This window comes from Phanerochaete carnosa (assembly GCF_000300595.1).
Source record: "Phanerochaete carnosa HHB-10118-sp unplaced genomic scaffold PHACAscaffold_8, whole genome shotgun sequence".
Lineage (NCBI taxonomy): Eukaryota > Fungi > Basidiomycota > Agaricomycetes > Polyporales > Phanerochaetaceae > Phanerochaete > Phanerochaete carnosa.
In genome coordinates, this window is record NW_006767635.1 from 890,594 (window position 1) to 913,110 (window position 22,517).

Genomic DNA, 22,517 nt, shown 5'->3' on the forward strand with positions numbered 1-22,517 from the left:
CTTCCTCTTCCTCCCGCTCCCACTCCCGCTCCCGCTCCCACTGCTCTGCTCCGCACGACACTGTTCACTGACAACCTGCTTCGCAGTCGCCGTATCTGCCCCGGCATCCCGCTCGCCGAGCAGGAGATCTTCCTTGCCATCGCCGGTCTGCTCTGGGCCTTCAACATGGAGCAGCTCCCCAACGAGCCCATCGACCTGACCGAGTACGACGGTCTGTCGGGCCGCTCGCCCGTTCCTTTCCGCATCAAGATGACTCCCCGCGACGGCCGCGTCAAGGAGGTCCTTGCTCTCTAAATTGGCCTGTGAACTGCCACCGCCGCAACTGCCGCCGAACAAAGGACCGGTGGAGCAGGCGGCGATCCCTGAAAGGCGCAAGATGGCGCATCTGTATCACTTATATCTGTACTAGTTTCTCGACCGGGGTCTCATTAGATATAGAGTAGGACTGTCTGATTAGTACTGTTGCATTGTCATAGAGGTTGCATACACGTAGTACACTAATGCATTCATATGTTGCATCTGCACTTGCGAGCACTCCTCTTGCAAGGCCGACGGCGAGGTTCCCGGTATGAGTAGCGAAATAAGTACGGTGGTCACGTTTCCTTTGGCCCTCAGACACCACAGGGTGCCGCAGCTAGAGTTGACCTCATCGCTTTTGCGAACTCATATTCCACATTGATTCTACTCATACGCCTGAGCCGGTAACAGCAATATTTTCCCATTAATGTTGCGTGTCGCAGACTGTCGTCTCACATGTGATCCAGACATCGACCAAAACTCAAGTATCTGCTGGCCCACCTATGGACCAGCGTGTATGACCCATGCGTCCATGATTTCCTAGAAGACGGCTGTCTGACGAGGCGCTAGTTTTGTTCATGGCTAAGGTACCTGGGCGCGGCGCTTACAAGCATCTTTAAGCATAGTTCATTCGCACGTCGGCATGTCCTAGGTTCATGTACCAAAGCTCAGCGTCGCTCACAACGAACATTCCACGCTTCTCTAGAACTGCAGCCCGGCGCGTAGAGTACCGCCGGTAGGGAGAGATGCGCCGCCCGCTTTCTTGCGTAGAGGCCGTGCTCGTTTTATTTCAGTCAAGCGCCCTTAAATACATATTGAAAGGTAGAGCCCATCTGGAAACGTCAACCGATAGGCGTCGAAAGCCCCCATTTTTTCGCGAGTGAGGCAAGGTTCAAACTTCAAATTTCAAAGAGGTTATCTTCCCGTGCATTATCATGATTACATACTGTAATCAGCTAAGTCCGGATTCGGCAACTTTGTTAAATATTGCCCTCCTTGCTCACCATTCACCCAATTGTCGCATTGCTACACGCAATGAATCATGTATGTTGAATGCCTAAAAGTGCGAGACAGGTGAGACAAAGCTGCAGCATGCCATGTTGCAGGGTGATAAGCACAGTTTTTTCCTTGAAGAAACCCGGCCAAAATTGGGAAAACAAGAACCAATTATTCCCTGGTTGTATATTGGGGTAAATTGGTGCATAAATTGGTGCAAAACCGGCCAAAAGAGGCTGAAATGGTACAAAACTAGCAGAAAAGGGAGTTTTGTCTCCAAGTTTTCTCGAATGAAAACCGGTTAAACACAGGTTCTTGTTTGCCTAGCTTTTAGCTGGTTATGCAAGCAAAAACACTGCACCTACCACCTAGTGTGTGCAACGTAACAAGTTGCAGAGTAACGCTTGCAGAGCAATAGGTACACAGACTGCGTCTTTCATGTCCTCAGCTAAAAACTTATGGTCTCACGGCAGTGCTGACGCGTTGTACTCACCAGACTCGCTTCCGGCATCGTGGGTTTTGGAGGATACGGCATCGTTCTTTCTGATCCCGGGTGACGCGTCGCGTCGGCAAGCCACAGGCATGACAGCAACTAACTTACTCAGGCCGAAACGCTCGCCGGACTGAACGAAGAGCGTGAGCAGCAATTACACCTCACGCTGCCCATTGGTTTGTCGTGCCGCATTGTATGCACAAGGGCGTCAACAAAATGCGCTGCATGGAGGTCAGCCAACGTGAGGAAGTTTTCTGTGGCAGGAGACAGCACCCCCATGCGATATAAAGCTTCTCTTTAATTCCGCGTAGGGTTGACAGTGCATCCTCTTCCTCCTCTTCCTCCGTTCAATTGCAGCTCAACCTCCGGCTGAAAATGTGCGACACTGCAACAAACGTCTATCGGACGATGCGCGCCGTCTGGCCACCTGCTCCCAAATTCTCCGTCGACCAGATCCCGGACCTCACGGGCAGGATCACCATCGTCACCGGTAGGTTCCTCCTACATCTTTTTCTCTGAGTACGCTGAGCTTCAATGCTAGGCGCGAACACTGGTGTGGGCAAGGAGACCGTGAAGGCGCTCCTCCAACACAACGCTAAGGTATACCTCGCGGCGCGGAGCCGATCCAAGGCCGAAGTTGCAATCAAGGACTTGAAGGACGCAACGGGTAGAGACGCGATCTTCCTAGAGCTGGACCTCTCGAGCCTTGTATCAGTTCGCAAGGCCGCGGAGGAGTTCCTGAGCAAGGAGCGCGAGCTGCATATCCTCTTCAACAACGCGTGCGTCTCTGCTGCCGCCTATTATGCATTTCATGACTGACTGCAAAGCGCAGCGGCGTCATGATACCGCCAATGGACCAGCTTACGGCCGAAGGATATGACTTGCAGTTCGGTACGAACGTCCTCGGGCACTGGTACTTCACGGAGCTGCTGCTACCCGCGCTACAAGCAGGCGCCCGGAGCTCACCCGACGGCTATGCGCGCGTCGCGACGACGAGCAGCAGCGGGGCACATATCGCGAAGCCTGTTGACTGGAACACCTTCCGCGAACATCCAAGCCGACACAAGCTCGGCGCGAACTCGCTGTACGCTCAAAGCAAAATGGTAGGTTGCATTGTGCACCTGCACATTACGCCGCGGCTGACCAAACTCCTGGAAGCTCAACGCGGTCGTCGCACACGAGTCATCCAAACGCTACAAGGACATGAACATCCTCTGCTACGCCTGTGACCCTGGCTCGCTCAAGACCGACCTGCAGCGCCATGCGACTCCCTTCCAGAAATTCCTAGTTGTAAGTGTGCGACTCCGTATCCCAGAACGGCAGACCTGACTCGGCAATTCCTAGAACCCATTGCTACACGATGCATCGTATGGTGCGCTAACGCAACTGTGGGCTGGGACGATGGAGGAGACAATTCAGTACAATGGCGAGGTGTGTTCGTCTTTTGGAGCAGTATTGCCGTGCTCTGACAACGTCCGTCCCTAGTTCCTCGTCCCATATGCTCGCTTAGGCAAGACACAGGCTGAGATGTACGACCCCGAGATTGGCAAGCGCCTGTGGGCGTACATGGAGGAGCAAGTTAAAACCAAGTAGCCTCCAGTATTGTTTGCACACATGATAATTTTATACCCCTGCTGTCATTGAATCTGCACTCTCTGGTGGTTAAAACGGCAAACCATTGATGTGCCCTTGCGAATATACACAGCAGTGAGAGAGCACTAAACAACGACTTCATGGTGATTTTCTTATTTTTCCTTTTTCCTTTTATTTTTATTTACTTCGTTAGAAGTCTGGTAACCTGAGTTGCGACAATGTTGATCATGGCAGAGTCTGTCATGGATTCACTGGCGGCAGGGGCGGACATAAGTAGTTTGACGGGCTTGACTCGATATACGAACAGATATACGGTTTATAAATAACAGCAAGGGTATATAATTATCGAGTGTGAGCCAAAAAAACAAAGAGGCTACTTGGACTTGACTTGCTCCTCCATGTATGCCCACAGGCGCTTGCCAATCTCGGGGTCATACATTGCAGTCTTCGTCTTGCCCGGACGAGCATATGGAATGAGGAACTAGCACGGATAGCATCAGGGCACAACGATGCCGGTTTAAGAGATCAACATACCTCGCCGTTGTACTGAACCGTCTCCTCCATCGTACCTGCCCACAGCTGCGTAAGTGCACCATACGAGGCCTCGTGTAGCAAGGCATTCTAGGGGTTCTCAAGTCAAGCTTGTTGTTCCAAACTGCAGATCTGCTTACTCACAACGAGCTTCTTTTGGAAAGGGGTTGCATAGCGCTGCAGGTCGGTCTTGAGAGCGCCAGGATCGCAGGCGTAGCAGAGGATGTTCATGTCTTTGTAACGCTTCGACGACTCGTGCGCGACGACACCATTGAGCTTCCGTCACAATTAGCCGCGTCGCAGTGCTCAGATCCGCAGCGCAACTCACGAGCTTACTTTGGAAGTACAGCAATTGTGTACCGAGCTTTTGCCGGTTTGGGTGCTCGCGGAAAGTGTCCCAGTCGACGGGCTTGGCGAGGTGTGCGCCGCTGCTACTCGTGGTGACAACGCGCGCATAACCATCGGGTGAGTTCCGGGCGCCTGCCTGTAGTGCGGGCAGGAGCAGCTCCGTAAAATACCAATGCCCGAGGACGTTCGTGCCGAATTGCAGATCATACCCGTCTGACGTAAACTGGTCTATCGGCGGGACCATCACACCGCTTTGTACTGTCATGTCAGCTTTGAGAGCACACGAGGAATGGAGGCGGGGACGCACGCATTGTTGAAGAGGATATTTAGCTCGTACTCCTTGCCCAGGAACTCCTCCGCGGCCTTGCGAACCGATGCCAGGCTCGAGAGGTCCAGCTCTAGGAAAATTGCGTCCCTGCCCGTTGCGTCCTTCAAGTCCTTTATCGCAGCCTCGGCCTTGGACCGGCTCCGCGCTGCGAGATATACTTTGGCATTATGCTGGAGGAGTGCTTTCACGGTTTCTTTGCCCACGCCAGTATTTGCGCCTAGTATGAGCGTTTAGCGCACGCACGGAAGGAAGAGAAAAAGCAGCGTACCGGTGACAACGATGACCCTGCCGGTTAAGTCTGGGATATGGTTGACGGAGAACTTAGGAGTGGGTGGCCAGATGGCGCGCACCGTTCGGTAAACGCCTGTCGTAGTATCGCACATTTGGGATCAGAGGGAAAGTAGCGATAAAATGAGGCAGAGGAGGATCTGATTTTGACCCCAGAACCCAAGTCGAGTTCTTATACCTCATGGTGGTATTTTGCTCTGAGGTCTCTGAGGTATAGAACTTTCCCAGGTTGCCGAGGTACACGCAATCGTTTTTTTTTGCCAGTGCTTCCTTGAGGGCACTGCATAGAGAAACGGGCCAGGAACAAGCGCAGCGCATAATTGCAGCTCACATTCTGCGTCCGATCCAGAGTTTCGGCAGCCGTTTGGCTGCCGATGTGGGCTGCCGACGCGACGCGTCACTTGCGGCCAACCTTGACTTCGAGATCTGCCATGTGCCTGTGAATATGATCGGCTGCCTTCTACTTGCTGTGCAGTAACACTTGCCAAAACAATTGGTATGCTCCGCTGGCGACATCTCTTTGTAGACGAGTGTGTGCAGAATATGCGTTGACCAGGCTGTAGTACTTGACCCGAGCGGTGCTCAGACGGTCCAGCCTCGCAAGCCAAGTTCTGTGACATCAGAAGACATCGCCGGGTATGCGCGGGTATTATCAATGGAATTGAATCTGCGGACGGGCGGGATTGAGATATGTGGCATTACTCGCCGAAAATGACATGTGCCTGCTGAGGTGAGCAATGTTGACGTTAATGACCTACCATGCCTTCCAAATACGGATGCATCGCGAAATGCCGGCGAAAAGTGAGATCATCGAGCGATCGGCGATCTCATCTCAGAATTTCCGCGAGTCCAAGTCATTCCAGCCTTTTGAACCTCGCTTTGCACTCTCACCACGAAATCATGGAGGCTTTCGACACTTACCTGACGCCGCTTTCCAGGTGGGCTCCTCTCCAGAATATATGTTCGCGAACATAGGGCTGAGACAAGACGAGGACAGCCGCTATGCAAGCAAGGAGATGGCCCATCTCTTCTCCCCGGCGGTACGCTGCACGCCAGGTCGCCCAGAGCAATAACACCGACAGATGCAACCACTGCTAGAACCGCTTCTACACATGGCGGAAGCTTTGGCTCAATCTCGCCGTCGCGGAAAAGCAGTCCGGCTTACCCATCTCGGACGAGGCCATCGAGCAGATGAGGGCGAACCTGGTGCGTGCCTGTTGCAGCGTTCGACCAGGCGTGAGATGCTCACCGGCGGATGTAGCATCTGGATGAGAAGCAATTTGAGGCTGCCGCAGTGGAGGAGAAGAAGCGGCGCCACGACGTCATGGCGCATGTGCATACTTTTGGCCAGGTCGCGCCTGCCGCTGCAGGCATCATCCAGTGCGTCTTATACTCTTCCTCTCGATATAGGCTTACTCTTACGCTCTTACAGTCTTGGTGCAACATCATGCTATGTCACTGAGTGCGTACTTATCCAGTCTATCGAAGAGGACGTACTAAAGGACTTTGAAGCAACGCCGACCTGATCTTCATCCGCGAAGCCCTTACACTCATTATCAATAAGCTGGCCGTCGTCATTGACCGACTATCCAAGTTTTCCAAGGAATACCGCGACCTTCCCACCCTTGGCTTTACGCACTTCCAGCCTGCACAGTTGACCACTGTCGGCAAGCGCGCAACTCTGTGGCTCCAGGTGCGCACACACGCGCCACCTCGGAACGACAATCATAACGGATTCTGCTGTAGGAGCTGCTCTGGGACCTTCGCAATCTCAAGCGGGCCCGTGGCGACATCGGTTTCCGCGGTGTAAAGGGCACGACAGGCACGCAGGCGAGCTTCCTCGCGCTCTTCGACGGCGACCATGCCAAGGTCGAGGAGCTCGACGCTCGTGTGACGGAGCTATCCGGATTCGCGTACGCGTACCCAGTCACGTCGCAGACTTACTCGCGCAAGGTCGACATCGACGCGCTCGCGCCGCTTGCCAGTTTCGGGGCAACGGCGCACAAGATCGCGACGGACTTGCGGCTGCTGGCGAACTTGAAAGAGGTCGAGGAACCGTTTGAGAGTACACAAATTGGATCGTCAGCGATGGCGTACAAGCGGAATCCCATGCGCTCCGAGCGGGTGTGCTCGCTCGCGCGCCACCTGATGGTCCTTCACCAGAATGCACTGATGACATCAAGCGTGCAGTGGTTCGAGCGCACTTTGGATGACAGGTCGGTTTTCTCTAAGGTTCATATATCCATGCTCAACACTCACGTTATGCATATCTACAGCGCTAACCGCCGCATAACGCTCCCCGAGGCCTTCTTGACTGCAGACATCGTGCTGACGACGCTGCAAAACGTCTCCGAAGGTCTAGTCGTGTATCCCAAGGTCATCGCGCGCCGTATCTCCCAGGAGCTGCCATTCATGGCGACCGAAAACATCATCATGGCGATCGTGAAGAAGGGAGGCGACCGGCAGGTGGCGCACGAGAAGATCCGCGTACGTCCCCCTCCCTCTCTTCCCTGCCAATTTTAACGTAAGCTATGCTTCGCAGGTGCTCTCGCACGAGGCTGCGCACCAGGTCAAGCAGCTCGGGCTCGACAACGACCTTATCGAGCGCGTGAAGCGCGACACGTACTTTGACCCAATCAAGGGCGAGTTGGACATGCTGCTAGACCCGAGCACGTTCATCGGCCGAGCGCCGCAGCAGGTTGACAAGTTCCTTGCGGAGTGGATCGAGCCGGCACTCGCGGACCCGGCGCTGCAAGCTGTCGTTGCCAAAGGCGAAAAGGCGGAGCTCAGCGTTTGAGTGGGCGAAAACTGAAAATGTACAAAAGTGCGTGGTGTGTGGTGAGTTGTGACCTGAGAGAGGAAAGTCGCCGCGCACGATGCATTCGTCTTGTGGAATAGAGGGATAATTTCACGGGCTTCCTATGAAGATGATCGCTGCATACGATGTACTGTATACGTCCCGTTCAATAAACGGGTAAGTTAAGTGCTTCCCCTTACACACATATAGCGGAACGAAAACAGATGCATAAACTGGATTCGCTACCACTCTCACTAACTCAATCTCCATAGTCGTGGTCGACGTGCGACTTGATCTGCCAAAGCGAGACGCGCCAGCCCTATCTTGGATGTCGGGTGTCACAGATGCGGATGTTCTCGTGTGCTGATGGCAGGTGTTAGTCCTGCGTAGTGCCTCCCTCCACTGACAGTGCTCGTCTGAGTGTTTCTGCTTCTCTTTCATTCTTTTTTCCTTCTTGCGTCTCTCTTCGCATCCTTTCCTACCAGCAGCTTCTGCAAGTCACGAGCTTACGTAAGCCCGTGGGTTCAGCTTCTTCCATGAGAACGGTCTTCATCGATCTCCTCAATTACCGGTACGTGCTCCCCAAACTAAAGTCCTCCCCCCATATCTTCTTACTTGCTTCTTACCGGTAAAGTCTTATAGAACACGGGATGAAACCAAAACGTCCTTGTATGATCTCAAGGAAATGTCATGACACGATATACCGCTCTCGCTTGCGACGCCCGGGCGTGGTAAGACTAAGCAGGTATCTCGAGCTTCACCTGCCACGATAGCATTCTTGGAGAAGGTGGCGGAGTGGTGAGATCCACATGATCAAGCCTTTGCTCAGGCTATGGCATGCTTATGGCAAGAGTGAGAACCATTAACAATACATACATTCTGAGGTTTCATTATACTACAAAGTGGCCTGCAATAATATGGTGGCCCAAAGCGTTGTTGCGAGCTTGGGCCTTGGAGCCGGCCGGCCGGGTGTAGCCGAGGTCAGACATGTCAGACCGCCCTCAGCCGGTCAGCCGGTGCGTACCCTGACGGTCAGGTGTCAGACCCCCGGCCGTTTCGGTCGTGCGACTACAGTATGTCGTATCAATACCACTCTCACTTGCGACGGCCGAACGTGGTTAACTCACGTCACACAGATCAGCCCAAAGTTGGCACATAACTGTGGAACGTTGAGCTGCAACAGCAGGCCTCATGGTACGAAACGGAGATGCCTGAAAGCCACCATGCGGTGTACGTGTTACCCGCTTCTCCTTTAGGTCAGAACAGATGTGCCATCGTACTTTAAACGCGGATGCGGTCGTCTCTTCGAGAGGCCGCTCGACGGACATTCTGCGCTGCTTACTTTCGTCCTCGACGTTAACACTATAACCTACACTACTTCGGTGATACGTGAGTTATATCCACCCTTGTCCTCACAGGTAGCCGAGGATAGCTTATATTTACACTCCAGGTCATTCTGCACATGTATCCTGTGCTCGCCAAGTACGCTCCTAAAAGCATCTTATCCCCAGCGGACCTAGGCGAGTGTTCCCCACCGTCTCGCCCCCCGCAGGGGAACTCTCGTTCGCAGGACAGATCTTCGAGGACGTTCCCGCAAGAAGACAGGACATCATTTCAGAGTGCGACTCCCCGTCGCGGTTTCGGTCAGTCCTCTCGACAAGGAGACACATGGCCGAGGAGCACTGTTCCTCCCACTCAGGCCATCCGACGAGGCAGTCCTGGTCAGCAGACTCGTGGCTCGAACGATGAAGACGACGACAGTGAGTCGCAGGATCGGTCAGGCGAGACGAGAGGACGCATGTGGGACATGTCGGGTCTGCGAAGGTCAATAGATGACGATCGGCAGGGCAACACCGGACCCCAGTATGGCAGCCGGTACAGGAATTATGGGAGGTATGAAGACGAGCAACACGCCCTTACTTCCCGTCCCATTCGTCCAGCAATTGGTCGTCCCGCAGCTGACAGCAGTCACCCACCGCCTCATAGTGAAGATCCTCAGCGATCACGTCGCTGGGACGAGATGCGGGAAGACCTTCGCTCTGGAGACGTGCAGTTTCATGGCCTCTGGAGAGACCCTGTTGCGTTTTCTGGAAAGACCGTCCCCAAACAGCGCCAGATGCCTGCCGGGCTGCGCTTAATCTTCGGCCTCGACTATGTCTTTCCTGACAACCTCGGTTTCAGAAGTGCCAGCTCAGGAAGAGTCTCACCGTCAGGTCAGAATGCCTCCCGCCAAAGCGCGCTATCCCATCAGAAAGTGTGGGACCGCATGATGACGATGGACAAGAGCGGTGGCTTTCCCGAGGCTTTGTCTGCCAAGCCGCGCACGAATGGCCCGATCTTTACGCTCATTCCTTCGCCTACTGCCGATGGTCGCACTTTGTGTCCACTTCAGATGAAGTTCAAGGGCGCTGGCACGATTCCTGATGAAGATGCGGATATATCCTGCTCCTCCCTCGGAATTGACCGCCTCATCACAAAACTAAACGGTATCTTCGGTACGAATTACGGCTCCGATAGGACCGCAAGCCTTAGAATGTGGTTCAGTGCTATGATGAAAAATATTTCGTCTGCGGATGTTGGGCTCGCGTACGGGTTTGTCCGCCGCACGTGGTTCGGCAACATCCACTATCAACTCGCGCGGTCGGGCTATGGATCTGTCGATGACCGCCGCCGCCAGGCCATTAACGGCGACGTTATCACTGATCCTCGCATCCCTCCGCGTCGAGTATGGGACTTGTACAGCAACCGCGTCCTCCCCTTTCGGGTGCTCCTCGGAGCAGATGTACCGATGAAATTGTGGGCAGTATCTCACAGTTGGGTTCCTGATTCGCAGCTCAAGCACGTATGGACACCCATCAACGGCTATATGTGGCCAGTGCCCATCCCTTTGGATGTCGACCTCAGTCAGATCCGCATCGAGCTGCTCAACCTAGGGGCCGAGTACGTCTGGCTGGACGTGCTCTGTCTCCGACAGGAGATCCCGCCAGCCACCATGCTACACCATCCGAAGCGAAATATGGAAGATATGCAGCAGTGGCGCGACTCCTGCGAACGAACTCGAAGAGAAGAGTGGCGACTCGATGTGCCGACCATTGGGTATGTCTACCGGTGCAAGCCCTCCCAGGTGGTCGTAAGTTATTTCAACGGACTTGGGAGGCCTTTCCGACTGTCCGCAGAGTCTCTGGAGGGGGAAGATAGCGCAAACCATTGGATCAACCGTGTCTGGACGATGCAGGAGGCCACGTCGAACTGGTTTCTCGGCGGACTCACACCCCAACCATTCGACGAGGGTGAGCCAGGTGTATCTGATACTATCAAGCTCTTCCATCAGCGGATGAGCGACCTGCTCGCCGTACTTCCCCAAGGCCAGACTCCTCCCGACCTTTTCGCGCTAGTCAGCTTTCTCCGGCTGCGTCACGCTCGTCGCGAGAACGACTACGTCAGTGGTCTCGGCTATCTTCTCCAGTGTCCGGTCATACCGATCTATGATGAGACAATCTCTGTTGAGATCGCATGGGAGCGTCTCGTGTGCCAGCTAGAATCCAAGTCTCTGACTGACCTCCTCTTTCTATTCCCCATTGCCGGTACCAATCCGAAGGCTCGATGGCGGCCGAGCTGGGGGCGGCTCTTGCGCGATCCTCTGACACCTCTCTCCACCTCCTCAGTCGCGTACCTGCGGCAGGATCTCGTCCGCTACGACCCTGGGTCTGGTGAATACTCAAATATTGCATATATCGTCGACCGCTGCGTCCTCCATTCTACTGGGACAGCTGGTCGTCTGCAGCTGCAAGTCCCGATTGAGCCGAGCGACGGGGACCAAGCGGCGCCTCGGTTTATCACCATCGCTATCAGTTCTAGTAACCCTTCCCTAGGCAAGCCCCTGGCCGACGCTGAGTACACTATTGCTGCGACTGCCGATCTCAAGTACTGGCTGTATGGAAAACCCGTCCGAGAGAGCAAAAAATCTATAACTCTGGAGAAGTGCGGCACCTTCGTTGTGGACGATGCCGAGGATATAGAGACGCTCTGGCACTTGAACCCGGGGTATGCTGACATGCGAGTAATCTATGCTTGAGATTGCTTGTAAGTGCTTCGACTAAGCTCCTTGACTATGGACAGGAGTCACAAGACTTATATACTATCAGATAGTTATATTATGGATGGACCAACCTCGGTGTGATGCATTGAGTTGTGCACGCTGGTGTCATGAATATTCCGGATGGTTCTCCCAGATTCCATAGCATTCTTTCACTCTTTATACGTCTACCTATATTCGTAGTATATTCTAGGTATTGAGTCTGACATGTATATAAGGAGCTCGTTCTGCTCAATAACAAGCCAGACTCGAGCTGGTCTTTCCTCACCTACTTTCCTCTCATCTGTCTCCTCAGCTTCGTTGTAGCCCAGTCCAGTTGGATTGTTGGTTGCTGACAGCTGGTCTGCGGCATGTTATACATGCTATTGTCATCAGTGGTGGTCCGGTAGATACTGGAATTTCAGTCTATCTGTGATGTACATACAAAACAACGCGGTCTACGGCACACATTGTAGTCTTTATTGTCTCAAGTACATGCATAACTGAAAGTAATTTGTTTACTAAAGGGATGTCAGCCTAGTATGCGGTCAACTGGCCTAAGAGGCCAGCTATGTCCGCGTTTGCGCTCATGTCATAAGCATTGCAGCATTTACGAGCTATCCATGTTGAGCCTCAGCTGCTGAGTGGCCTATTATCAACTTCTTTAACATTCACGAACCCAGTTGTCGGGCGTCGCCCTCGCCCAGGTGGATGATGTTATGACCTCGTACACACTGATAGAGCGCAGGCGGGCCATGCCGTAGCATGGCGACCGTCCTCAGCGTTGGCACGCCCTCAAGATTCAAGGCCAGAAGCATATGAGCGCTGGGCGACTCGGAAGAGTATGCTCAGACAAGCGAACTAAATGATGGCTCTTTTTCGAGGCATGACACATCGTTGCACAGATTAGGAGTAGTAGAGTAAAACTTCTCAAGACGAAAGCGTTGCGGTCCAGGGGTGACTGGAGCTGCATCAAGAGCTCGCTCGGGGATTCGGAAGTAGTACAGTATCCCGGGCCACCGGCGCGCCGGTTGTCACTTACGTTTCAAACATCACGAGCAAATAGGGCACAACTCGCAGTATCTGTGTTCGGGATGCTTTGCGTCAGAGCTGTCAAGAGGCGTGTCGGTGCATGTCATGATGCGTGTTGGTGCATGTCATGGCTCTTTGCTACCATCTATCGCAACATTGTTGAGCATCGCAAGGACTGACTCGAATCACTGCGCCGTGGGCTCTCCTGAGTCCTGACCGTGCACACTGCCTTCATCAGGCCGTACCTACTCGCAGCACTCACGAATTCCGCGCGGCAGAGCAAGACAACATGTATAAAACGAGAGAATGAGAATGTTCAGATGGTGCTAGAGCTCTTCTTGAGCAGGTCAGCCAGGTATAAGAACCCACCGCAGTCGCACCGTAGTCATCCAAGAACCAAAGCACTCCCAGAACTAAAGCACCCCTCAGAAGAGTCAGAACCAAAACGCTCCTCATGTCGACCACCTCTACAACTGCTGGACGTCCCCCTGTGCGTCGCATCGTCACTGGCCATGCACGCGATGGAAAAGCCATCTTCGCCGAGGATGGGCTCGTGCAGCCCCGTGCTTTCAGGCGGAGTCAGACCCAGTTCACGGACCTGTACTGGTCAGAGGGCTTCCCGTCGAGCAACGACGGAGAGTTCCAGGACGACATCAAGCAACATGACAACGACGTTGTGAATCCTGACGGAAGCGTCTTCCGCGCTGTCGACATGGCGCCGCACACGGAATCGGTGGGTGATGACACTTGTTATAACGCTGCCACGAAGGCATTATAGTAGGACTCAAACTCACAGAGTTTCCTACCAGTTCTTCCACCGTACGATCTCTCTTGACCACTGCGTCCTCACCAACGGATCCCTCACATTGGTGCTTGACGACAACAAGCGTGTTGTCCTGAAGCCCGGCGACGTCGTCGTCCAGCGTGGAACGATCCACGCCTGGATCAACGAGACCGACGAGTGGACGCGAATGTACTGTGTCCAGCTCCGTAAGCCCGTCCTATACAGCGTCTGAAGGAGACACTACTAACAAGACTCGTTCACTCCACAGCGACGACCAAGGTAACGAGGGAGCTCGGTGTTGAGTTCAACCCTCTGCCGCAGGAGTGGAAGGCCACGAACCGGAAATAACACTTCGACTGCGTGGCGTGTTGCCTCGCTGGTGGACCGTGTCCGGGAAAGGCTCTCGTTGTAGTTGCTGCTCGCTTCCCGTATAGGCAATACCCACCGTCCGCTTCGATACCAATATGATCGACGCTGTGCATACGTGCTTCAGACGCATCGCTTTGGGAGATCGGCGCCAAATCCCTGACTCCCGGGGTGCCTGACCTGTGTAGAAGTGCATTGAAATTCGAGAACCCTGGAAACCATCTCAGATCGTGTGGGACATGAGCATGACATTTCGTGACGAGGCGTATCTAGAGTACACACAACGGCACTTGAGTAGTCGTCGAAGCAGTAGCTTCAGTACTTCGTGAATGATCTATGACCAGTGAAAATACAGGCCGGGTATGCACAGTTGCAACATTTAAGTTTATACCGACGGTTCCGCGAGAGGTTCGCCACCGGCTAAATCAGAGGTTGAGCCAGCGGGGACAAAAAGAGCTTGCCCGCCGGCTGCACGCTGGTGATATTGAGGGGATCGACGACGGTGTATTTGCCGCCTTCCAGTATAGGGTGTGCCAGGCTAAGAATTGTCAGTGCGATCATCTTCATCTCTGTTGACCGATTAGCGCGCGCTTCCATATCACCTCGGCATTTAAACACCCACCAGCCACAGCGAGCACACGTCCAGGGCAGGCCCAGCGGTTGAGACCGAATGGGAAATAGGCAGGGCTGACCATGACCGCCGGCTGGTTCTCCTCGACCCACCGGAACCCGTCAAAAAGCTCCGCGTCTTCGCCATGGTACTCGGTGCTGCGGTGCGACAGCGAAGCCATGGGGATGACTAGATGTCCTGGAAAACTGACGTGTCAGCCTACTTATGAGTGCCACTAGGTTAACACACACCTTTCGGGATCACGTAGTCTCCCATGGGCGTGTCCTGGACAGTCTGCCGACATACCCCGAGTGTGTCGCCCTTCAGGCGCATCACCTCGCGGATGAATGAGTCGAGGTAACGTGCGTTGCGCAACGACTCGTATGAAAGGTGATGCGTCCCGTCGGCCTGTGGCTCCACGATGGCCATGAGCTCGTCCTGAATCGCCGGGATGTACGATGGCCGCGCAGCGAGCTCGTACATCACCCACACTGCGACGACGGCACTGCGAGGGCGACGCGTTAAATGATGAGGACAATGCGCATGCAATGGTGCAACGTACGTTTGGTGGACAGATGCGAAAATCAGACTGGGTAGATTCACTAGTACGTAACAGAACGCCGGAGAGCCAGATGGGGGTGACGCACCTGAGCACAAGGCAGGCACTCCACAAAGTGTCGGCAACAGAGACGGTGCCGTCTTCTCGTGCGAACATTCTGCCCATAAAGTGCAGCAGAGGCTCCTGCATCCAGATCAGCGGGTAAACCCCGGGAATAAAACGCGGATCACTCACGTCCGAGTCGTGCTCCTTCTCCGACCTACTAAGAGGCACGAATGTATTGTGGCGCAGCTCGCGCCAAATGTGAGGGCCGAGGACGAAGAAGTAGCGGTACAGCAGAGTGCCGAAGATGATGCGCGTCCTTATATCGAAAATCAATTTCTGACAGGCTGCTTCTTAGACTGGGGCAATCGACGCACCAGTTAGCGATCCTCCATAGCCATGGGAACGTCCGCGCAAAGTAAGACAAATTTTGGTAGATTCCTGTCATATTAGCAATGTCGTGTGCCATGTCTTCGATGATGCTGAGGTGCTGGTCGTTAACGTATTGCTACTCAGTCCAGTCAGTACCATTGCTAAGCATGGTCTCGGAATTGCTCACCTCGCCCATGACTACTGTGAGCATGGACTCCGCGATCGAGTGGTGCGCATGAGCGAAAAAGTCTACATGTTCGCCTCGCTGTCGGCCATCATTTACAAGTCCCGTGGCGTGCTTCATGAAGATTGGGAAAACTGGACATTTTGAGACAAAGGTGAAACTATGACTTATGGGTCATAGTCAGTGGTACTTACTTCTATTGGTAATACCTTCAATTCGTGGAATCATGCCAGATGCTACAAGACGGTCGACATCCTTGAAAAACTTTCCGCCGCGGATCGCAAGGATGAATCGGAGGTTGAGGACCTGAACTCGGCGTCAGCACCAGGCACAAAGCTATTAAAAATAAATAAATAAATAAAAAGGTAATGGTAATGGTAAAGCGAAGCGCTGCAGGTGGAAAGTTGCAAAGACATAGTTAGGATGGGAGAGACGTACCGTTGCCACGCCTTCTTCAAAACTTAAATTTTTGTCGTCGGCGAATAGATATTTCGTGTACTCTCGGCCTAGAATGTATTCCAGCTGAGACAAACTACTCAGTATCAGAGTTTTCGCTGCGGAGATGTGCTCATACTCTTCCTTTCCTCCTGACGCCAATAACAGGTCCATGGTTGCGTAGTGCGGTTTCATAAGCTTCTAGTGGCTTATTGAAGATATCATCTGCCTGCACATATTTAGAATTGAAAAACAGTCTTAGTGTCACCGAGGCATACCGGAATGTCTACAATTGGGGGATGGTGAACCTAGAATAAACATGAGTCGAATGTATGGAAGGGGAACGTCGGTGACTTGCATGTGAGCGCTTCTTCGCAAGAACGGATTTGAGGGACAGCAAGCAGACCGTCAAGGCGCAGAAAGGGAGCAAGAGGAGGAGGAATTCTCTGCGAGAGACGCTGATGCTGATAGAGAAGGGCTTGCGCAGCAAAGGAGTGAAGTGGGACAGCGAGGACATGTCAACGGGGTGAGGGGCATACTATGGCATTGAGTGCTGCTATAAGTACGTCCTTGCGGCCTAGCCGGGAGGAAATCTGGATATTCAGTGATGATCCGACGTATGTACGGTGCGCCAATAGCAAGGGATGCTCAGCGCGAGCCTGGCTCTCGCCACAACAAACAGGACGAGCGCGTGCCGCAGCGGAAACGAAGCCTGGATGAGGCAAGTCCAGCAAGCTGGTGCCATCGGCTAGCTGAGCCTATAGGACCGTCTGATCAGGGTCGTCACCATTTGATCACACTCTTACCAACGCGACACGATGCCTTTTTGATAGGGCGGTAAGAAAGCAGCTCGAGGTGGACTGCCGGTGCTGAGACGTTGATGCGTGCGCCCGAAGCTTCGAATCGCGCTTTCCTACACGAACAAATTTGTATTGAGATCTTCCAACCGGGTTCCGGACTGTAAACGACGCTTTACTTGCCGTGCGTTGCGTTTGCTAACATAATTCCGCGACAGTTTCATTTCGCCGACATTATCGTTTGCCCCAGAATGAAGAGTCTCCTCTTCCGAAGCTAGCCAGGAGGTGGCGGAGGCCAGGCACGACGACAAGCGACGACATTGCGCAGATCTAGAGATTCGAACAGGAACGGAGGAACCGGCAGCGCAGGGATGATAGACGCCCTGAATGAGCTGCAAGGAAAGCGCCCACCAGCGCGATGCTGCACAATTGTCAAGCGTAGCGACTACTCCGCATACAGGAATACGCTAGGCTCTGCATGTAACGAGCTAGTCTTTCTGCGCGTATTCACTGACTCTCTCCCTGACGTCTGGCACGCACTATCGACCGAGCTGACGCAATTTAGCTACATATGTAAGTACGGGGGTTTTCTGCTGTACGTCGGTAAAATCTGCCGCATAAGGTGTTTCCTCCGGGAGCACCGGAAATCGGAAAGGCCACACACACTCGTGCAGAAACGAGGGGAATAATTACGACGCCGAGACCGTGCCACCGTCATTCAGGCCTTCAGGTTTGCCTAGAGGCGCGGCCTGAGCCGCCGAGAAATTTGACGAATGCAAGGCGGATCCGCTCTACCCTGATCAGCCGCATGCTTTGTGGCACACGAGGATGAGTAAATCTACATTTCTATATCACATAATGCGGGACATCATCCTCATGTTTGTTTCATGGCCACAAGGCAGAGCTTCTGACATTTTTGGATTCACAGAATAAGGACATCCCCTTGTCCTTCAAGCTCGCTCGGGCGTGCCACGCCGAGCATACCATCCCACTTGAGGGAAAAGGTTGCTGGGATTTCGGTGCGACGGCTCCGAGAGCCAGTGCCATGAACCGCGTCCGTCGCGCTGTATAAACCGTACGTAAAACGTCGCCTTCATATGCGTGCCCCTACATTTGTCTTACCCGGGAATTTGCTTCCTGCGGCAATAAACGTAGTCTGCGGACAGTCGCTGACACTTTACCTAAACTTAAGCCTTAGGTTGAACCTGTCACAGAAAACCAACAATAACTGCGGTCTCCGCCAATTGCCGGCGTCCGCCACGCCCTCAAGGGTCTCATACTTATCTCCGCGCAGCTGTAGATTGAGTCTGCGACCGTACCTTTTGGGAGATCGCCCAAGGGTAGTGCGCAGAGCTCAGGCCTCAGGTCCCGGGCGGCCTGTAGCCGTAAGTATCTGCGGTTAGTCTGCGATCGGCGCGGCAAAATGACGTCATAGCCACCAGCAATGTGTACATCCTCTCCTGCTGCTGTCCGCGTTCTCCTCTTGCTGTGCCGAAGATTTGTCGTCGCACATGGCGACGATTCCGTCAAGTAGCCGAGAGTTGTTGTGCCGTAAGAAACGGGAAACGTCGGTGAGCTGCCGAGCAAGTTACCCATTCCGTTCCGTCACTAAGGTCTCACGTCGCCCAAGGCTGAAGAGTGCGCTAGTCCGGGTTTCGCTCTGTCCAGTCGGCAATACCACAGGCGCAGCATTCAAAGCTGCGTACCTGCCCAGCTCAATGCTCGTCCTGATAGCACCACGGCTTGGCCCAGACGACCCTGCATCAGTGATAACTACGATATTCGATGCGCAGGACACTGTTCAGGCGAGGAGCTCTCACGAGACCTTCCTAGATGAATACGCGGATCCTTTCCCTGCACTTCTTCTCGCGAAAAGGCACGTCGCAGCAGCACGAGGAGATGGACGATGCAAGCTTCGGACAAGAAGACACACTTGCCCTTCTCTCATCAAACGTTTCCCGCCATGCCCTGGGCACGATGATTGCAGCCGCGAAGCTTCCCTGGAGTGTCCCAAGGGTCGTCACGAATGTACATCCGCTCGCGCGTCGCAGCCTCGGGACGCACGCAGCCTGTGTGCCAGCTTACTCCGACCACAACCGGAGAGTTGTCGTGCCAGCCTACACAATCCGGCGTTGAGTTCTCGCGCGCTGACGCGCTGACCTGTTGAGACCGGTGCGGGCGAGGTCAGGGCTTGGGTTAGTGTCGTGTCAGCTCTTGCTCCGGTCGTCACGCGTCCGTTGCGACCCGTCGTGGTCAGCCGCGCACTGAAGATAGTGTGAATAGAGCAGGTTACGTATCCCTACTACTCCTTCCGGGGCCCGCTGTGCAATTTTTTCAAGACTGACAGTCCGTGACGGTACGGACACGGAGACAGTATCGCCGCGCGTACTCTTGTTCCTTCCAGAGCGTGGCGCGCAGCTTGCGACGGAAATTGGTAGTCGACGAAGAGCTAGAGACAGGGACGGGATTGCTGTGTGAATTCATTCGTATTATACACCTTACGACAACGAAATAATCCAAATTCGTCGCTTTCTACTGCGACGCCCAAGTGCACTGGCCCTCTGCCTACCTAGAGGGGTACCGCACCCTGACCGAAGACCTCAGCATGGATCTTGTCCGTGTTAACGCCGCGGGCCTTCAGGGAGCGAATCACGTCCGCCATGAACGGCTCGGGCCCGCACACGTAGTAGTGCGCCGCGGGGTCGTCAAGGCGAAGCGTGTCGGTCGGAACGCGTGCGAGCTCGAGGCGACCCGCAAAGTCGTAGTCCTGGCCCTGGAGGTCGCTGCCAGCGGGGGCCGAGTAGAAGACGGCGCGGCGGACGCGGTCGGGACGAAGGCCGAGCAGGCGGCGCACCTCGTCGTGGAGCGGATGCGCTGCGCGCGAGCGCACGACCTGCACCCAGCTCACAGGGCGCGGATCCGGCGTCTCGAGGATCGTGTGCAACATCGACGCAAGCGGCGTCACGCCGACGCCCGCGGAGATGAGCACCGCGGCCGAGTTCGTATCGTCGAGGAAGAAGTCACCGAAGGGCGGGCTGATTTCGATGCTGTCGCCCTCCTGGACCTTGTCGTGCAGGAAGTTGGACATCCAGCCGAGCTGGTCCGCCTGGGCGGGATTAACGGCGCCTGTCGCAGGATCCGTAGCGCGTACGCCACGGTCGCGTTTGACGGAGATTCTAAAGTGTTCGCTGTGCGGAGCGTCGGAGAGGGAGTATCTGGACCAAAACAGTCAAGTCACGTTCGAGCAATGACAAGCGCCAAACTTACTGTCTGGACTGGTTAAAGCCCAGCTCTTTGATGAACTTCTGGACGCAGATGTACTGGCCCGGGCGGTGCGTGGGCAAAGGTTTGCCATCCTTGGGTGCGAAGTAGAATGAGGTGACGTCGTCTGCCTCCGGAATTCGCTTCTTGACGACGAACTCCTTGAAACCTTCCCAGGCAGAAGAACGGTAGAGCTCACCCTCGCGGCCCAAGAGAATATGCGCGAGCTGCCAGTACGCGGCGTACCACGCGTCGTATAGTTCGCCCTTGAAGACGTCGGCGCCGAGTACCTGCGTGATCGCGTTCAAAAGGTTTTCGCCGACGATGGGGTATTGCTCGGGCAAGATGTGTAGGGATGCATGTTTGTTGCAAATCCGCTCGACGACAGGCAGGATCGGCGTAAGATCATCGATATACGCAGCGTAGGCATAGACAGCACGCGCAAGAGCTTCAGCCTGATCACCCCTCTGTGACTGCAGTGAGCAGTTATACTTCACAAGAGTGCGACCAAGTACTTACCTGCTGCTTGCTATGGTTGAAGTTATTCCTCAACTCGGGATTGCGTTCAAGCATCTGTTTATAGAAAAGCTTGGTGATCGCTTCACCGTGCTGTTCGAGTATGGGGGCAGTGCTCTTGACAAGCTTCTTCTGAGCTTCAGTAAGGCCTGGATTCGGCAGGTTAGCACCTGGTATATCTGTTTGCGAGGCACTCATGGTGGTCGAGGGAGAGCTGCTGTTCATGAGCGTAGATAGAGTCTGATAAGCCTCAACTCCGCATCAACGCAGGGTGTGAAACTCACAGATATATCGGTAGAAGGTTGAATACGAAGGATCACGATGTCCTGGGTCGTTTCCTCCACCCGTCCCATGCTTTTGTACCGCGTCACTCGACCTTCGGACATTGTGTCTAGGTGCGTCTGGTGCCGGTCTTACTTTAACATGCGTATGCGCAAACTTAATTGCATTGCGCCGAGAGCTTCAGACTTTGTCAGAGCTGACGATTATCTGATCCGCTGTACAGCCCGTTCGTCCGCGTCCGAGCCTCTTCTCACTTTTGAATTGCTAGCTTGGCCTTCGTTGCGCTCATCGGCCGAAGCTGAGAATATTGGTCGAGAGAACTTTGAGCATGTTATGGATTTGTCTGACGGCTTGCACGAGCCACGACGTACCATCGACACGATGAGGTTATGCACCATTCCGCGTCCGAAACCTGGAGTGACCAGACCCAGCCTCCTTTCAATCCGATATCTCCCGTTGCTGCTCTCCCACCGATTTGCTGACATGGGTCTCCCTGGGTCTCCCTGTTTATGTCATGGACAGTAGATTCTGGATTTTCCGGGTCTGATGCTTACTAGTCGACATTCAAACGATAACCGCACATGCACATTGGAAGACTATTGCATGGTGAGAGAACAGACGCAACCTCTCTCACAAGCGCCTGTATGCTGTCTGCTCCGAGCTAGCCCGAGCTCTCAATTTGAACTCGAGCCTCATTGGCGGCGACTTGCTCGACTCTAACACCGCCTAGCCATCCCTGCATACATCGTAAACAGCTGTTTTGAAAGCGGGCCAGGTCGAAGGATCCTCGTATTATCTCCCCAGGTCTCTATTGTCGACGGTGCGCCTGCAGGACTGTCGCGGTCGACCCTGCAAAGTGTATCGGCTTCGCCAGCAGCTGCCAATAAACCATGCAATTTTTGTGTCTCACCTCGCCCTGCCTGTGCACGGCCCGGCTCATCCTGCGTTCTTTTAACGACCTGTCGACGACTGCGCCCCTGGTTAAGGCCGTTTGCAACACTCGGACGCTTTCCACTGCAAGAACAGTTCTCGACGAAGTGCGCTGCGTATCTGCGAGGTAGAGGTATCTATTGTGCTCCCTATCGTGAAATCTTTATGATCAGCAGTAATCAAGCTTCTTGTTGCGAAGAGCTTCTCCATTCACTGAAGGCCATCCGGGGCGGTCCCTCTGAACCTTGCCCGCCTTTTCGACGCTTTCCGGAAGTCGTCGCACTGTAGCGCACAGCCTGTTGTTCTCACCGTGGTGCGAACATGACCTATCGATGTCTAAGGACGAATCCCCTTGTTTCGATTCGGACCATGTTCAGGGCTGGAGGTGCCGTGACCGTGAACAACGCCCTGCTCGGGGATTCTAGACGGCCCAGCGGTCCAAAGCGGTCCAAGACGGCATAAGCGAAGGCCTCGATCGATACCGCCCCGTGATGAATCCAGTCCGATGACCTCGAGCAATATTTTGCTCATTTTCCCCAGTTGTATGGCGTCAGTGGCTGAGATTTCCTGCTGCCCCTATATCTACGCTCCAGCTCGTATC

General features: G+C 54.2%; 8 protein-coding genes across 8 annotated transcripts; 5 read left to right on the plus strand and 3 right to left on the minus strand.

The window, feature by feature from the left end:
* Nucleotides 1-87: 87 nt before the first annotated feature.
* On the plus strand, nt 88-294 carry PHACADRAFT_198526 (uncharacterized protein; the record flags this gene model as incomplete). Its single annotated transcript, XM_007398749.1, has 1 exon — nt 88-294. A coding segment is annotated over one exon (207 nt), but the record flags the coding sequence as incomplete, so codon positions are not given.
* Nucleotides 295-2,022: 1,728 nt separating this feature from the next.
* On the plus strand, nt 2,023-3,418 carry PHACADRAFT_260896 (uncharacterized protein). Its single transcript, XM_007398750.1, has 6 exons — nt 2,023-2,276; nt 2,328-2,565; nt 2,619-2,889; nt 2,945-3,076; nt 3,131-3,217; nt 3,272-3,418. The coding sequence occupies exons 1-6, from the start codon at nt 2,162-2,164 to the stop codon at nt 3,377-3,379; spliced, it is 951 nt and encodes a 316-aa protein (XP_007398812.1). The 5' UTR covers nt 2,023-2,161; the 3' UTR covers nt 3,380-3,418.
* A 223-nt stretch (nt 3,419-3,641) lies between these two features.
* PHACADRAFT_260900 (uncharacterized protein) lies at nt 3,642-5,002 on the minus strand. The gene is made up of 6 exons (XM_007398751.1): nt 4,855-5,002; nt 4,566-4,803; nt 4,239-4,509; nt 4,055-4,186; nt 3,914-4,000; nt 3,642-3,860 (listed from the first exon to the last, which is right to left on the minus strand). The coding sequence occupies exons 1-6, from the start codon at nt 4,967-4,969 to the stop codon at nt 3,753-3,755; spliced, it is 951 nt and encodes a 316-aa protein (XP_007398813.1). The 5' UTR covers nt 4,970-5,002; the 3' UTR covers nt 3,642-3,752.
* A 739-nt stretch (nt 5,003-5,741) lies between these two features.
* On the plus strand, nt 5,742-7,877 carry PHACADRAFT_149151 (uncharacterized protein). The gene is made up of 9 exons (XM_007398752.1): nt 5,742-5,812; nt 5,872-5,914; nt 5,973-6,080; nt 6,136-6,254; nt 6,307-6,336; nt 6,387-6,567; nt 6,621-7,090; nt 7,151-7,361; nt 7,417-7,877. Exons 1-9 carry the CDS (start codon nt 5,775-5,777, stop codon nt 7,669-7,671), a joined length of 1,455 nt encoding a protein of 484 aa, XP_007398814.1. The 5' UTR covers nt 5,742-5,774; the 3' UTR covers nt 7,672-7,877.
* A 2,333-nt stretch (nt 7,878-10,210) lies between these two features.
* PHACADRAFT_126310 (uncharacterized protein) lies at nt 10,211-11,779 on the plus strand. Its single transcript, XM_007398753.1, has one exon. The coding sequence runs from the start codon at nt 10,220-10,222 to the stop codon at nt 11,744-11,746; it is 1,527 nt and encodes a 508-aa protein (XP_007398815.1). The 5' UTR covers nt 10,211-10,219; the 3' UTR covers nt 11,747-11,779.
* A 1,092-nt stretch (nt 11,780-12,871) lies between these two features.
* PHACADRAFT_149157 (uncharacterized protein) lies at nt 12,872-13,794 on the plus strand (the record flags this gene model as incomplete). The annotated part of the gene is made up of 2 exons (XM_007398754.1): nt 12,872-13,511; nt 13,588-13,794. Exons 1-2 carry the CDS (start codon nt 13,233-13,235, stop codon nt 13,792-13,794), a joined length of 486 nt encoding a protein of 161 aa, XP_007398816.1. The 5' UTR covers nt 12,872-13,232.
* A 366-nt stretch (nt 13,795-14,160) lies between these two features.
* PHACADRAFT_211727 (uncharacterized protein) lies at nt 14,161-17,044 on the minus strand. Its single transcript, XM_007398755.1, has 13 exons — nt 16,537-17,044; nt 16,409-16,438; nt 16,270-16,359; nt 16,134-16,217; nt 15,890-16,001; nt 15,699-15,829; nt 15,517-15,647; nt 15,332-15,458; nt 15,186-15,280; nt 15,101-15,127; nt 14,790-15,043; nt 14,551-14,736; nt 14,161-14,497 (listed from the first exon to the last, which is right to left on the minus strand). Exons 1-13 carry the CDS (start codon nt 16,645-16,647, stop codon nt 14,349-14,351), a joined length of 1,527 nt encoding a protein of 508 aa, XP_007398817.1. The 5' UTR covers nt 16,648-17,044; the 3' UTR covers nt 14,161-14,348.
* Nucleotides 17,045-19,356: 2,312 nt separating this feature from the next.
* On the minus strand, nt 19,357-22,503 carry PHACADRAFT_260907 (uncharacterized protein). Its single transcript, XM_007398756.1, has 6 exons — nt 22,101-22,503; nt 21,358-22,049; nt 20,989-21,298; nt 20,708-20,921; nt 20,195-20,655; nt 19,357-20,142 (listed from the first exon to the last, which is right to left on the minus strand). Exons 4-6 carry the CDS (start codon nt 20,900-20,902, stop codon nt 19,497-19,499), a joined length of 1,302 nt encoding a protein of 433 aa, XP_007398818.1. The 5' UTR covers nt 20,903-20,921; nt 20,989-21,298; nt 21,358-22,049; nt 22,101-22,503; the 3' UTR covers nt 19,357-19,496.
* Nucleotides 22,504-22,517: the final 14 nt, after the last annotated feature.